Source organism: Lonchura striata, chromosome 7 (assembly GCF_050655825.1).
Source record: "Lonchura striata isolate lonStrDom1 chromosome 7, ASM5065582v1, whole genome shotgun sequence".
Lineage (NCBI taxonomy): Eukaryota > Metazoa > Chordata > Aves > Passeriformes > Estrildidae > Lonchura > Lonchura striata.
The window spans coordinates 15,640,198-15,654,040 of NC_140709.1; the positions used below are offsets into that span (position 1 = coordinate 15,640,198).

Genomic DNA, 13,843 nt, shown 5'->3' on the forward strand with positions numbered 1-13,843 from the left:
CGTGCCCCGCGCGGCCGGGGAGGGGCGGCGGCGGCGCCGAGCCCATGGCGGCGGCAGCGTGAGGCGGCTGCGCTCCCACCGGCCACCATGCACAGCCTGGCCACGGCCGCGGTGAGCCGGCCGCCCACGGGACCGTGTCGGGGATGGGGCCGCGTTGCGCGGACCGTGCGGGGAGCGGGAGCGCGGCTGCTTGCGGCGCGGGGGGAGCTTGAGGCCGTGCGGTGGCGGAGCCCCGGTGAGCTCCGCGCCCGCGGCGTCACTGGCGCGGTCCGTTCGGCAGCTGCCGAGCTCCGGCTGCTCCGTGCGGGGCTCGTCCGGGGCAGGGAGGTTTCGCTGCCGCTGGGTGAGCCGGCTGTGCCTCGTGTGCCTCACGTATGGCGTTCCCCCTTCCCCCTGCCTGCCGCGCTGCCTCCTGCAGCGAGTCAGGGCTTTGGGGTTCCTTAGAGAACCACTAGCAAAGGTGTCGGCAAAAGCACGTTTGATACAAAAGCAGAAGCGTGACAAATTTTGTTGGTAAGGTTTGCTCTACTTTTAAAGAAGCACATCGAAGAAAAGCAGACGAAAGTCTAAAACGGATTAATCTACAGCCAAAATAAATCCAAAAAATTATTATCCGCTGAGTGTGTGGAGGGGGAAGAGCAGGGAAGAAAATGGTAAGGACAGGAGAAGGTAGGACAAGAAGGGATAAGGAAGACCCTCCCGCTGAAGCAAAATATTCAGAGTACATTTTCTTTAAGTGGCCTTAAAACACTTATCTGCAACACCTCCTGCGTGCCCAGCCACCTCCTCTGCCTTCTGGGGAGCTGTTTTACTGCTGGCCTTGACTGCAGAGGGAAAGAGTAGACGGTGAAAAGCCCCTCATGGCAGCAGGTGCTGCCTGCTCCTGCTTCCCTTTGTCCCGTGGCAGTGCAGCACCGGCCACAGCTGGTGCTTGCCCTCTTCCTCCTCAGGAACCTGCCATGGCTGGATACGGTGCCTGATGCTCGGGCTGGCAGGACTGGAACAGTACCTTGGCCTGGGTGGGTTCAAAAATGGAAGCGGAGTTTGAAGGATGTGGTTATTGCTTTGTATCTCCCACGTGATTGGGTTTGTGTTTTGGTTTTTTCTCCTCCAAATGCTCGTTCATGGCATGTGAAAGACTTCCTAGAGCTGATTGAGTCTTGTGTGTACTGAGTGTGGGAGGTGTAATGCAAAGCCAGCAGATAGAGCTGTTTCACATGAACTTAGATCGAGGGTCTGGTTGGACTGCCAAGCTAATGAGTAAGTAAAGTTTTGATGAACAGGAGTTAAAGAACTTTTTACATTTCTCCTCTGTTTAAATGCTTATGACTTTAACTAGTTCTTGGAGTGCTGTCAAATACTTCTGATTTTAAGTACTGTTCTCCAGAACATGGAAGGGTGTGCCAGATCAGGTAAACTTTCTTAATCAGCGTTTACATTTTTATAGCACTGTAATTCTTTAGTGTTTGTTAAAATGCATGAAGGACTCCCATTAGGCATATCTCCCATTAATCCTGTGTCTAGTTACCTCTCCTTTTTAAAGACAATTTTAACAAAAAAAAATTTCAGAATAGAGAGCAACTTTATTTTAGGACTCACTTGAATGTATATTTAATTTATGCATAGTTTATGCTAACTGGTAGTTCTGTATTGAAATGTTTCCTACCACAGTCAGTGAGCTTAGACTTTGGCTCAGCAGGACTTTTACCACTGTGCCTAGCAGCAGCTGCTCAATTAGGAGGAGAAAGCCTTTTGCGTAAATCAATTTGTTATGTCAGCATTAGAGATGTCTTTTCTCCAAGAAGGAGAAAAGATGTTACAAGATTTTTTTCTGATCTAATACTGTTTATAAGTTTTGTTTTCCCTGTGTGCAAAAGAAATTCTACCTGGTGGGGTTCTGTCCTGGAGCTTGGAAGATCTGTGTGGCTTTCAGGGTTCCCCAGAATTTTGGGTCTTAGAGGGAGAAGAAGAAACAATAATGAAATAGGGAATTAGGGGGAAGAAAAAAAGTCCATATAAACTAAAACAAAAAGAGCAACTGTAGGGCCTATGAAAAGCAATTTGTTCTGGCTAAGGCATATATTGGACATCATAAACTTGTGTGGAAAATCTACTTAGTGTTCTCTAGGGATCACAAGCACATGATTGTGCTTTTAAGGGGTCGATGTATTTAAGCTTACAGGAACTGAAACTTCCAGTGAGTCTAGAAAAATAGATGGAAGCTTTAGATAACACAATTATAACAACATTATTGCTACAGTGCTTGTCAATCCACCATCCCACATAAAAACAAATGAGCTCTGTTCATTCTCCCTCTCTTTTTGAGCTTCAGTGTAGAAGTTAGCATTGCAATTGCAGTCACAATTGTAGGGGCACAAGAAACTTGGCAGGATCATTAATTTAGTTTGAGATTTTGGGGAAAAAAAATTAGAAATTGAGTAGGTGAGTGTCCTGGTTCTGGTTATGCCCAGAACAGAGTTATTTTTTGCATTAGATGGGAAGAAGCATAGCTAGGCTCCAGAGTTTATTCTGAACCACCTCACATCATTTTTCAGAGAGGGAGAAAGGACTTGATTTGAGCTTGGGGCTGCATGGCCCAGGAAGCAGTTGGTATTGTAGGGGGAATTTTGTGGGGTGAGCAGTAACTTTTCTTTTCTTGTACCCTCTGTCACTAATATTAGTTAGTTTTCTTATGTCATTGCTGTTCCCAGTAAATTGTTGCTATCTCAACCTGTGATATTTACCTTTTGTGCCCCCATTCCCCTTTCCATCTTGGAGCAGGGGGACTGGGACTGGAAAGAGAGAGGGAGTGAGTGGCAAGTGGTTTGGAATGGTTTCAGTGGGAATACTAAATTGGAGAATACCATTCTTAAGCCATGACAGTGAGAGAAAAGAGGACAGGAGGAAATATGAACAGCTAAAAAAGTATTTGAGCCCTAGAATAGAGGGACTGATAACACCACATTGGTTTACGTATGAACATTTACGTTAAATAATACAATGGAGGTGGATGGAGCAGAGAGAAATCTCACAGCTGGGGAAGAATGTCTTTGGATGTGACTGTGGAAATAAAACGGGGATAAACAGAGGAGGGAAACCTCTGCAGGCATAGAGGAAGAAAGCTGTTGGTGTCTGGCAAAGGTTGAGAACTCTCTCCATCCCTCCTGCATACCTTCTGGGACTGCCTCTGCCATGTGGCTTCAGGTTTCGCTGCAGCCACTTTCAGTTCCTGAGCTCCCCTGTATTCTGTGTGTCTCAGTGCTAAGCAGCTTGGTGACAGCGTTGCTGTCACTGTGGTATGCGCTCTGCATGCATCTGTTGTGGGGAGCACATGAAGAGTTTCAGTTGGGGTTACAAAATAAAGAAATACAGTCCTGTTCCCAGCTGGGATCACCGTGCACAGTGGGATGGAGAGCTGGTTGCATGCTGGCTGGGCTGTCTCAGGAGCAGCAAGTACCAACAGGACTGTGCTTAGCTTTAATAACAACCACTGCAACAGTGTTTGAAAAGGTTCTGACCTGGTTCTGGAAATGTTCACACAGGTTTTAGTGATGGTTTTTGTCTTCCTCAAAATTTTGTATCTGAGTCGCCAAATTATCTCCTTAGGAAATCTGCAGAGCATTTGTTTGCACCGAGTGCTGCTTGTGCCAGCAGAGGCAGGAGACAAAGTTTCAGTGAAGGGCTTGTGCCTTGCCTTCTCCACAGAAATTACGCTACAGTCCCTCTTCTCCATCATTTTTTTTGTGTTGAGAACTTGTTGATCTTGATACTGTTATTTCCCTGATGTTTCAAGAGAGGCAGAAGCAAAATTTTAATTTCCCTTGAGTAGTAGAAAATGTGTCTTGGCCAGGAATACTGATCTACCCTTCTCTGGGTTTATTTTGAACAGGAAACATATCATCCTGAGATCTTGCACAAATTAATTCTTGAAAAATTCCCTTTTAGCTCCATGCATGTGAACAATGAACCTGGTATCAATACAAGCCATTGGTAACAGCAGCTGTTACTGCCTGTGGCCAGTGTCATACTGATGGTGAAGTAGTGAAATTTTTTCTAGTGTTTGTATGAATATTTTTCTCATGTGTATTGGATGAATCTCACTGGCAGTTTCCAATATCATGGGTGTTTGTGGCTAGGAAAAGGTAAGCTCTGCCTTATTCTGAATCTGTGGAATCTTGCACTTGAAGCATGAAATAAATTCATGCTAAATGCAGGTGGAACAAATGATAGCTGGCTGAAATGTATGTTGCTTCCCAGGAGCTCTGCTAGCACAGCTGGGCAGCAGCTTGGCTCTCAGTGCTGAATGAAGTTACAGTGGTACTGCTTGACAAGGGGATTAAGAGAGATTGTTTTAATCATTCAGGCCAGGAAATAAAGCCCTAGAATTTCAATAGGTGAAATACTAAGACTAATCTAAGGAAGGGGTGGAGCCATATCCAGGACGTCTTAATAGAGCTTTAGGTCCTGCCCTCCCAGGAATTTCTTTTTCTGTCAGATTGTGGGAACAGTTTGGGTGAGAACTGGATAAAAAGTTTGGACTGAAGCTTTCCTGTCTCCCTCCCAGCCTGTGCCAACAGCCCTGGCTCAGGTTGACCGTGAGAAGATCTACCAATGGATCAACGAGCTGTCCAGCCCCGAGACCCGGGAGAATGCACTGCTGGAGCTGAGCAAGAAGCGCGAGTCCGTGCCCGACCTCGCCCCAATGCTGTGGCACTCGTTCGGCACGATCGCAGCACTCCTTCAGGTGGGTTGGGCTGTCTGAGTCTTTGTCTGTGTCTTTGTTCCGTGCTGCAGAGCTTGTGCATCCATGAGTGGATCTGAGGAGGAACTGGTGGGATCCCTTGTTGCCATTGCTTGGGAGTATGATCTTTGTTTTGGTGGGGGGAGCAGATTAAGGTTTGAATGCACTCCTGTGACTCCATGTAAAATTGACTCAAACCCAGCTCTGCCCTTGCCTGGGCAGCATGGTGGCTGCCATCTAACTGCCAGCAGACTGTTATCTGCTGTCACTGCACTTCCTTGCCAGGCAAATGCATTGGTGTAGCTTTCTGGTATTTTTCTCCTTTAACTTTCCACTCTCTGTTAATTTTTAGGAAATTGTAAATATTTATCCATCAATCAACCCTCCGACTTTGACAGCCCATCAGTCCAACAGAGTCTGCAATGCTTTAGCTCTGCTGCAGTGTGTTGCATCACACCCTGAAACAAGGTAAGTGTGTTACGTACAGGCTTACAAAGAAAACTTTAAAGTAACAAAAAAGGAGGCCAGTCGATTAAAAACAGGTAATCCTGTTTATTGCAAACAGAACGGCTGGAAGCAAAAGCCTCAGGCTAGTCCGGAGACTGTTTCAACAACTTAATAAGTGTAACCTAGGGGTGTTTCCAAGGTTCCAGGCTCTGAGGAAAGACCCGGGTGTCAGACAGCCCAGTCCTTTTAAAGTCTCGCTCTCCTCTCCTGATTGGGGCGCTCAGGATCCGTGCTATGATCGATCTATTTCTCTGTTGCTGCTTAGCCTATAAGTTGGTGCAGTCTTGGCCAATCATTTTGAGATCCTCGCCTCCTATTGGTCTCTCTTCCAATCTTGAGTCAAGCTGTGGCTGTGTTCCATGATACAATACTTCTGGAAGCTTCTCTGTCGCCTCCTGGAAGCTTCTCTGCCCCCTCCACAAAGATTGGCATCTCCTCCCCAGTTCCACTCCCCTTTAATACATGCACAACAGTACTAAGTTTTAATATAAGTAATCACCATTTGTTACTTGTGCCCACAACACCTAACCCTTTACAATATACTGTTAACTACGTTTCCAATCGCAATCTGTTACTTGTGTCAACAACATCCATCCTTAGACATACATTGTTAACTACACTTCTAATCACAATTTGTTACTTGTACCAACAGCATTTAACCTTGTATATACATTGCAAAGTACATTCCCCAAAAGATTAAACTTTATTTTGTTGTTCATAACAAGTGTTTCCAAGTTGTGTGAGTTTTTGAGGTGTTGATATTGACATCTCAGCCCATGTGTTATACTTAAGAAGCACTTTAGCTCCTTTTTTTTGTTTGTTTGTTTGTTTGAGAGAAGTAAGACAACAGATCTGACAGATAGGCAGCTGTCTGCTGCTGCTTTTACTTGTTTGCATGGATTATCAGGATGACAGCTTTATGGCCCTAAATGCATTGAATTCCCTGGGTCATCCTGAGATCTTGCAAATTCTCAGAACACTGGGTTGTGGCAGCTTCTGGGAGGTCAGCCAGAGCTAAGGGTACCTTTGTATTGAGTGCTGTATGCAAAGATCCTTGAGCTTACAATTATTTAGGCAAGGAGCTTGGTTAGAGCACAGAATCAATAATGCCAAGGTTGTGGGTTCTGTCCCCATAGGTTGTGGCTTCTGTCCCCATATGGGCTGTTCACTTAAGAGCTGGACTCTATGATCCTTATGGGTCTCTTTCAACTCAGAATATTCTGCGAAGTCAAAAAAGAACTTAAATTTCAGGTTACAGTTTTTTTGACCAGGTTTTGAAAGGGTGGATTGAACAGGACTGTCTTTCCCAGGCAAGTGTAAGACAAGGGAGCAATAGCAGAGCCATTTTTGGAGTCCTCAGCCAGTGTCTGACTTCATGTTTTCTCAATCTGTGCCCAGCCTGTGTCAGTAGGGAAAAATATGATGTTGGTTCAGCCAAAATCAGTAGCTAGAATTCAGAAGGAAACTACCCAGAGATCCACAATCTCATGCTTCTGTTACTGCTGAGCAGCAGCATAACTGAAGTTGGTTTTGAGCTGCTGCAAAGAAATGTTAAACAGCAACCCCACCATGAGATGATATCCAAAGAAACAGGGTAGTTTTACAAAACTATATGTAAAGTTTAAAAACTGAAAATTGAAGAAGTATTTTGTATGATTGTTCAAGAGAGCTTCCTTCTGTTAGCAGAGCAATCTCCAGCATTCTACTTGCAATTTTGATTTTTCACTACTGCCAGAAAGGCAATGTGAGGACTCTTGGGGAAAGGTGTTAGTGCACATTTAAACTCTGGTGATGCCTAAAGCTCAACCAATCTGTGTTTCTGAGAGGTGCTTTTCACAGGCATTGCAGCTGACAATCCTTGCCATTGGGAGCCTGCAAGGTGAATTGCGGCAGTGAAGGTAAAAAGGGAGGGACTGGGTGGCAGGAGGAGGTAATAAAAACAACAGGGTGTGCTCAGTTCCTGGTCAGCTGAGGCAGGAATGCAAGTAATTGACAGATCAGGTGTTAGGTTTTGTGCTGTGCCCAGTGCAGGATTTGCTTCGTGCCTTCCCATCAGAGAATTAAATGTTACGCTCTTTTGAGGAGCAGTAGCAATGGGGTCCCACCAGGAAGAGTCTGAGGCTCTGTACGGTAATGCCAGATTTCAGATTGTGTGCTCACTTTGTTTCCCTTGTTAACATTGTGTGTTCTCTCTTCCTACAGATCAGCTTTTCTGGCAGCTCATATTCCTCTCTTCCTGTACCCCTTCCTGCACACGGTCAGCAAGACCCGTCCGTTTGAGTACCTGCGGCTCACAAGCCTCGGAGTCATTGGTGAGCAGCCAGGCTCAGGCTGGAGCACTGATCTCTTACTGAGTTAGAGCAGTTCATGCTGTGGGCATAGAGACCTGCATGGCTGAAGTCAGAGGTCTCTTGTTACTGGGATTTTCCAAGTCCCGTAGTAGTAAGAGAAGGAACTGCTGTTTTTCCATTGTGAAGCAGACTCCTCTTCCTTTACAGTTATAAAAACCCACTGAAGTCTAAATGCATTGCCAAAAATATGTTTCTTGGAGTGCAAGTATCTGCAGACTTGTTGTACCTTCACCCTCAGCCCTCCCTGCTAGGCACTAGGATGGGTGGGTACAGGCTGGGGCTTTTTCTGGGTTTCTGTCATTGATTGACTTGGGTGTATTTTCCCTGTCTTCCCCTTATCCTGTTTTGTTGTGGTTTTTTTTTGTTGTTTTCTTCTTTCTGCCCAAATATTTTTTCTCTCAATGCATAAAGAATCTTAAAATGTCTTAAAATGGATTTCTTTGTCCCAGAGGTTTCTGTGAGCGCCATGATCCTTTTGTGTTACTACTGAGGGAGAGCCAAGAGTGCATCCCCTTTCTGAAAAATAAACAACCCCCAAACAAATTACTTTTACACTGATTATTTTTACCCTGCCAAAATGATTTATTCTCCAGTTATGTGCTGCAACATGTTTAGGATGACAGTTCTCTACCTGGCATCCAGACTGAATGGTTTCTGGGGGGGGCCAAGCACCTCCTTGAAAGGTGTGATTTTTTTTTAAACAGTTCATCATTTACTGATTTTGGATTTTGTTTTTACTTCAAGGGGCCTTGGTGAAAACTGATGAACAAGAAGTGATAAATTTCTTATTGACAACAGAAATTATCCCCCTGTGCTTACGTATTATGGAGTCTGGCAGTGAGCTCTCCAAAACGGTACCTTTTTCTTTGTTTTAATAAAGACACATCATTGTTCATCTCTGACTGACCACGCAACCAGTGCCCTGCAGAGCTGGCTTCTCTGCTGTTAAAAATGCTGGGACAAGTCTGGGTGGAGTTTTTACCTCCTCAGAAAACAAACATACCAAGAACTGAGGCTGCCTGAGTGGCCTGGCAGTAGTTGGCATCTTATGCAACCTGAATCCAGTCATCTTGTACACTCTGCTTTGTGTCCATCTCTTTTCTTTAGTCAGAGATGCCAGGCATTGTGTACTGTCCTGCATTTCATTTTGGCTTCTAACTTTCACCGATTAAAGCATTTGCTGCCTGCTGGAAGACTTTTCAACCCTGGGGCTGACTTGAAAAGAGCACCACACAAAGGCTGTCCCTTTTCAGGGTAGATAAGTTGTTTATATGCTTTGTTTTCTGCTTTCTCCCCATTCTAGGTTGCTACGTTTATTCTTCAGAAAATCCTCCTGGATGACACAGGGCTGGCATATATCTGTCAGACTTATGAGCGGTTTTCCCACGTTGCCATGATACTGGTAAGATTATTTGTTTTTAAAGTATTTGTATCTAAAAAAGAAAAAATTATGCTATAGCAGCCAACCTCTTCAGCAACTACTGCTTGCTGGCTGGAGCACAGGATGAGGGAGGCAAATGATAGTTGGGCTAATTGTTTGTGGCACTGTAGCTCTGCTTCCATTTTCCCTTTGTATACTTCTGGTTTGCATGTCAAGAGAACACATATTAGTTGTGATATACTAAGTCCCCAAGGTAAAACAGGTAAACCTCTTCAGAGAAGAAAAAGATATTCCAGAGTTGTGGGTGTTTCCATTTGTTGATGGGATGTGAATTGATCTAATTTTATGTAAGAATGGTCACACACTTCAGATCATGGATCTATGTCCCACCCCTGTCTCTCACAACACATTGAAATAGCAGGGCAAGTATATATCATACTTGTCTTCATAACAGTCCCACAGCTGCCAGCTACTTTCATCTTTGAATTTCTGGGGCCACTTGTGGGGTTTCTATGTAGTAACCCCCAGTGTTTGTCCCATCCACCCCTTGAACCCATGGAAACATTTTGCACCTACAGTGTCTTTGACCAAGGGGTTTCACGGGTTTCCTGCTGGCTGCCTAGAATGCCACCCTAATTTTTTTCCTTTCGGAATCTGGTTTCTACTGTCTGCTTCATATGCTCAAATTTTTGTGTTGTAGTACAAAGAGAGCAAACAAGTTCTGCCCATTCTGTGATCCCTGTAAAGAATGAGTTTGGGTACTAAAAATGTATTCATCCCAGGAATAATAGCCCCAGCTTGAACTTTATCTTTGAGTTTGCCAAGGGGAATACAAATCTGCCCTGGAATAGCTATTGCCAAGCTTTTTTTGTGTGTTTGTTTGCTTTTTAAAGGATGATCTCAGGAGAAGAAAACACAGCAGTAAGTTAGGTACTTTGCAATGCTGGTTCTGTGACTAAATGTTAATATTTTCATTAGGAATATTTACTTGTCTGTTTTTGCAAATTGTCTCTTATTCATCCACAATCAGCAAAATATGAATGATTTTGAGCTGATGTCCCTAACATCCAATGTGATGTGATTTTTGCATTCAAGAAGAAGATCAGCTTTGATGAAAGTACATCTGACCTGGGGGCAAAGTGAAGGATGCAATTAGAAACTCTGAGATAGGGGAGGGAAGGAGACCATGCCATTCCCAGACATGAATTCTTCTTTGAACACAGGAGGATGTGGGTGTGTAAAGCTGTGTTAACCTGTGTTGTCCCAGAGCTGGGTGAAGCACTGGCAGGATCAATATTCCATAGTGCTAGAGAGAAAGATGAAAATGTTAACAGACTTTTTTCATTGTCTATTTCAAAAATCAGGATAGTGTACTCCTGTCTAATGAGGATGATGATTTACTTCCATGTCTGCTGATAACTGAGTAAGATGTCACACAAGTATTATATGCTTTTAAAAGAGCAAGTTAGTATTTTCCATCCAGGATCTCTCTGAGGACCTTGTGGTTATTTATTTTGAAGAAATAATTGGTAATCCTGGGGAGTTGCTAAGAATGGGAAGCTTGCAAAAGGCCAGACAAGGGGGACCTGCTAATTGCTAACATCCAGGATATCCAAATACAGGTGAATTTTGCTAATGGGGAAAATGGTTAGTGCTAGCCAATGTAGTTTACAGGAAAAGAAAACAACTTGTTGGGCAGATGTGATTCACTCATATACAAGCCTACAATCTGTTAAATTCCTCAGAGCAGGTGTGTGAATTTGCTCAGCTGGGCATGTTCAAAGGTGCAGCCATGTGTAATGTCCTACTTAGTGTGAGAAACAAAGACTGGGCCAGGAAGATCTGTTTATGCCTTGCTTCCCTGGAACAGCTTCACAAGGGATGTAGCAGAAAGAAAAAATACACTGTTTGGATCTGTGCTAAGACCAGATAAGGACCTTACTACAAGTGTGGGTGAGCCCAGTCCTATGGCCTGGCTTTCCAGGGTATTGCTATTGTCCTAAAAGGATGTTGAAATGAAGAGAATGCATATGAGAACAGAGGGTGTTGCAGAGCTTGGGACCACACCTCATGGTGTCACTCAGCCTGAGCTTATCATAGTGTTTGGAATGTGTCTGTCTTCCATGAGGGAGAAACCCCAGGTTCTCTTTAATCTCACAAAGGGTTGCTAAATAGTCCTAGAAGGTAAAAATTAAACAGAAATGAGATGAGCTTTCCTTGAGCTGCTGGGAGAACCCTTTCCATGTCATGGCAAGCTGCTATTGTCAAAGGCATCTTGGCAAGCAGCACCAGGCTCCCTGCAGGGGATAAACAGTAATGGACTGTACTGCGCGGGAAGCCAGAGTAAGTGGTTTAACTTTCCCAGTCTCTGTTGATTGTGAAGCTGTTCTTTTAAAGACTTTAACTGGTGGCATTGGCCTCTGTCAAACAGGGTAAAATGGTCCTGCAGCTCTCCAAGGAGCCATCGGCACGGCTGCTGAAACATGTCGTCCGCTGCTACCTTCGCCTTTCCGATAACCCCAGGTAAACATTTTAGGAGTTTGGGCAGGGGCTTCTCCTGTGCCCTTGGAAGCACAGTTCTTCAGTTCTTCTTCAGAATGCCCACCCGGGGGGAATCAAGGTTCCTGGTCTGTCAGCTTTAACTCAGTGTGGAAGATGGTGGGGTTTTTCCTTTTGATTTTTTTCTTGCTAGTCGCAGGAACTTTTATGGTGCATAGGAGAAACAGTGACTGTTGGAGGACTGTGTAAATTCCACCTATGCAGGTTACTACTGCTTGAGCTCATGTAGCTTGAACACGATATAAAGGAGGGCCTAAGGTGGAAGGTACACTATATCCTGCCTCTTCTGCATGAAGACAGGCTGTTAGCAGTAGATAAAATTCAGTTGAGAGAATACAAATTGATCTCCTGCTGACCAGTAGCTCTGCCCAAAGCTGCTGGGTGTGTATTTGTTGCCCCAGTCTCTCCTAGCATCACATCACTTTACTGCTGGGTGTCGGGGTGCAGGGGCTGCTTGGCAGGGTTTAGTGTGAGGGGTGGGTGCTGTGCTGGCTGGCTGAGTGCCACCTGCTACGGTGCTGCTGCTCAGTGCTTTCCTTGGCTGGCTCTGGCAGGGAGTCCTCCAGGCAAAGGAACACTGTGTCCCCAGTGGGGCTTGCTCCCCTCTTGCCCCTGTGAGTTTATTTGTTGGGCCCCGTTTCTTGTCTCTTGATGTAGGGCACGTGAAGCTCTCAGGCAGTGCCTTCCTGACCAGCTGAAGGACACCACCTTCGCCCAGGTCCTGAAGGATGACACCACCACAAAACGCTGGCTGGCTCAGCTCGTCAAGAACCTGCAGGAGGGTCAAGTCACTGACCCACGGGGCATCCCTCTTCCTCCGCAATGACTGCTGGGGGAGGTGGGGCACTGGGGAAGAAACAGCTCAGGTTTACAGAGAACCAGGAACAGGTGACCTCTTCTGCAACAAACTGGGCATGCCAGCTGACTGCTGGCCTGTCGGACCATCCCACCCAGCCAAAGGGCTGCTCTGTAGCAGTGCAGCAAGCCTCTGGGGATCCCAACACCAGCAAATGCTGATACTACAGCTTCAAAAAAAAAATCAATAAAAATCTGTGTAGATCCCAGTCTCCAGGAGGCTTGGGTGGCATCTCTTCCCTTACCTCCAGGCAGGGGGTAGTGCAGATGTCCACTTTTCCAGCAAACTCAGCCTCTGCCCAAGTGGTGTACAACAGTGGGTATGTGCACCACGTCCCTCCAGTTCCTTGTCAGTTCTTGTTTACATGTCTGTTTAGATGAGTGAACTGAATAAAAGCTGATCCAGTTGTTTTATCCCCTCCTAATACTGCTACTCAGTTGCAGGTAGTCCAGGGAGAGCCTTTTTTCCCTGCCAGCACATCCTTGCTCCTGGCTCTGCATCCATCTGGCACAGTGAGCTTCTCTTTTCCTTTGGCATGGAGGAAGTGTCTGCAGCCAGGCCACTGTGGTGCTTGCCCCAAGCAGAGGGGTGGATTACTCACAATGAACCCATATGCCATAAGGTTGCTTCCCAGAGCTCTGGGGAAGGAGAGGACAGCAGGATTGTGCGTCTTGTGCTGTAAATAGTTCACTTCCACAGCTGACCAGTGGCCAGAGGCTGATGTGTGCCGGCTTCTCATCTAGACCTGGGAAGGCTGCTGGCTGGCTTATCACATGGAGCTCAGTGTGAGGGCTCCTGCCTTGAGGTGGTGCTCAGGCCACCGACTGATCTCCTGCTGCCTGCAGGCTCCAGGTATGCTGCCTTCTGCACCCGCTGCTGCCTGCCAGGCACCTCTCAGTCCTGTCTCCTCCCTTCCCCCCTATCTCCTGCTCCTCTCTGCCAGCCAGGTGCATCCATTTCAGCTTTGAAACCTACCTTGGCATCTGCCATGGCCCCACTGCAATTAAACTGGACCACAGCCACTTACCTGCCGCCCCTGTGCGGGGCTAATGCGGCTGCAGCGGGCTCTCAAAGCAGTGGAGGAGCTCCCAGGCTCTGCAGCAGCAAAAAGCCTGCTCTTAGCTACAGGCAAGCTTGGGCAGCTACTTAATTTCTCCCCCCTCTTCGAGTAGCCCATTTTGCTGATCATCTGCAGTGTCGTGCCAACAGTGTCTTAAATCCCATCATTTCCCTTCCCTCCTCCTCTCACAGCCTTGCATAACAAGGGCACAGCCTCTTCCTTGCCCTCGGGTTCCTGTTTTATAACCATTGCCTTTTCCCTCCTTTCCACCCTGACCTTGCCAGGGTATGAAAATGCTTGTTTGGTTTATTGTTTTGGGTTTTTTTAAATTCCGATTAATAAATATTAAAACCCCAGCCAGCATAAATTGGTACTGGTGTGGTCTTTC

The 13,843-nt window shown here is 45.9% G+C and overlaps 1 protein-coding gene across 4 annotated transcripts; it reads left to right on the forward strand.

The window, feature by feature from the left end:
- Positions 1-19: 19 nt before the first annotated feature.
- On the forward strand, positions 20-13,822 carry CNOT9 (CCR4-NOT transcription complex subunit 9). 4 transcript variants are annotated; one of them, XM_085584305.1, is made up of 8 exons: positions 20-235; positions 4,565-4,744; positions 5,094-5,209; positions 7,451-7,560; positions 8,344-8,453; positions 8,903-9,001; positions 11,412-11,503; positions 12,197-13,822. In XM_085584305.1, exons 2-8 carry the CDS (start codon positions 4,703-4,705, stop codon positions 12,363-12,365), a joined length of 738 nt encoding a protein of 245 aa, XP_085440431.1. In that variant the 5' UTR covers positions 20-235; positions 4,565-4,702; the 3' UTR covers positions 12,366-13,822. The 4 variants fall into 4 exon arrangements, with proteins under 4 accessions (XP_085440431.1, XP_085440430.1, XP_021381902.1 ...); XM_085584304.1 differs by having other exon boundaries at positions 11,412-11,502; positions 12,190-13,822; XM_021526227.3 differs by having other exon boundaries at positions 20-111.
- The last annotated feature ends 21 nt before the right edge of the window (positions 13,823-13,843 follow it).

Excerpts from the sequence above, each read along its gene's own strand:
- CNOT9 (XM_085584302.1), top strand. The coding sequence starts at position 88 with ATGCACAGCCTGGCCACGGCCGCG. Across the intron at positions 7,561-8,343 it reads CACAAGCCTCGGAGTCATTG|GGGCCTTGGTGAAAACTGAT; the intron begins GTGAGCAGCCAG and ends TTTTACTTCAAG. Across the intron at positions 8,454-8,902 it reads GCAGTGAGCTCTCCAAAACG|GTTGCTACGTTTATTCTTCA; the intron begins GTACCTTTTTCT and ends TCCCCATTCTAG.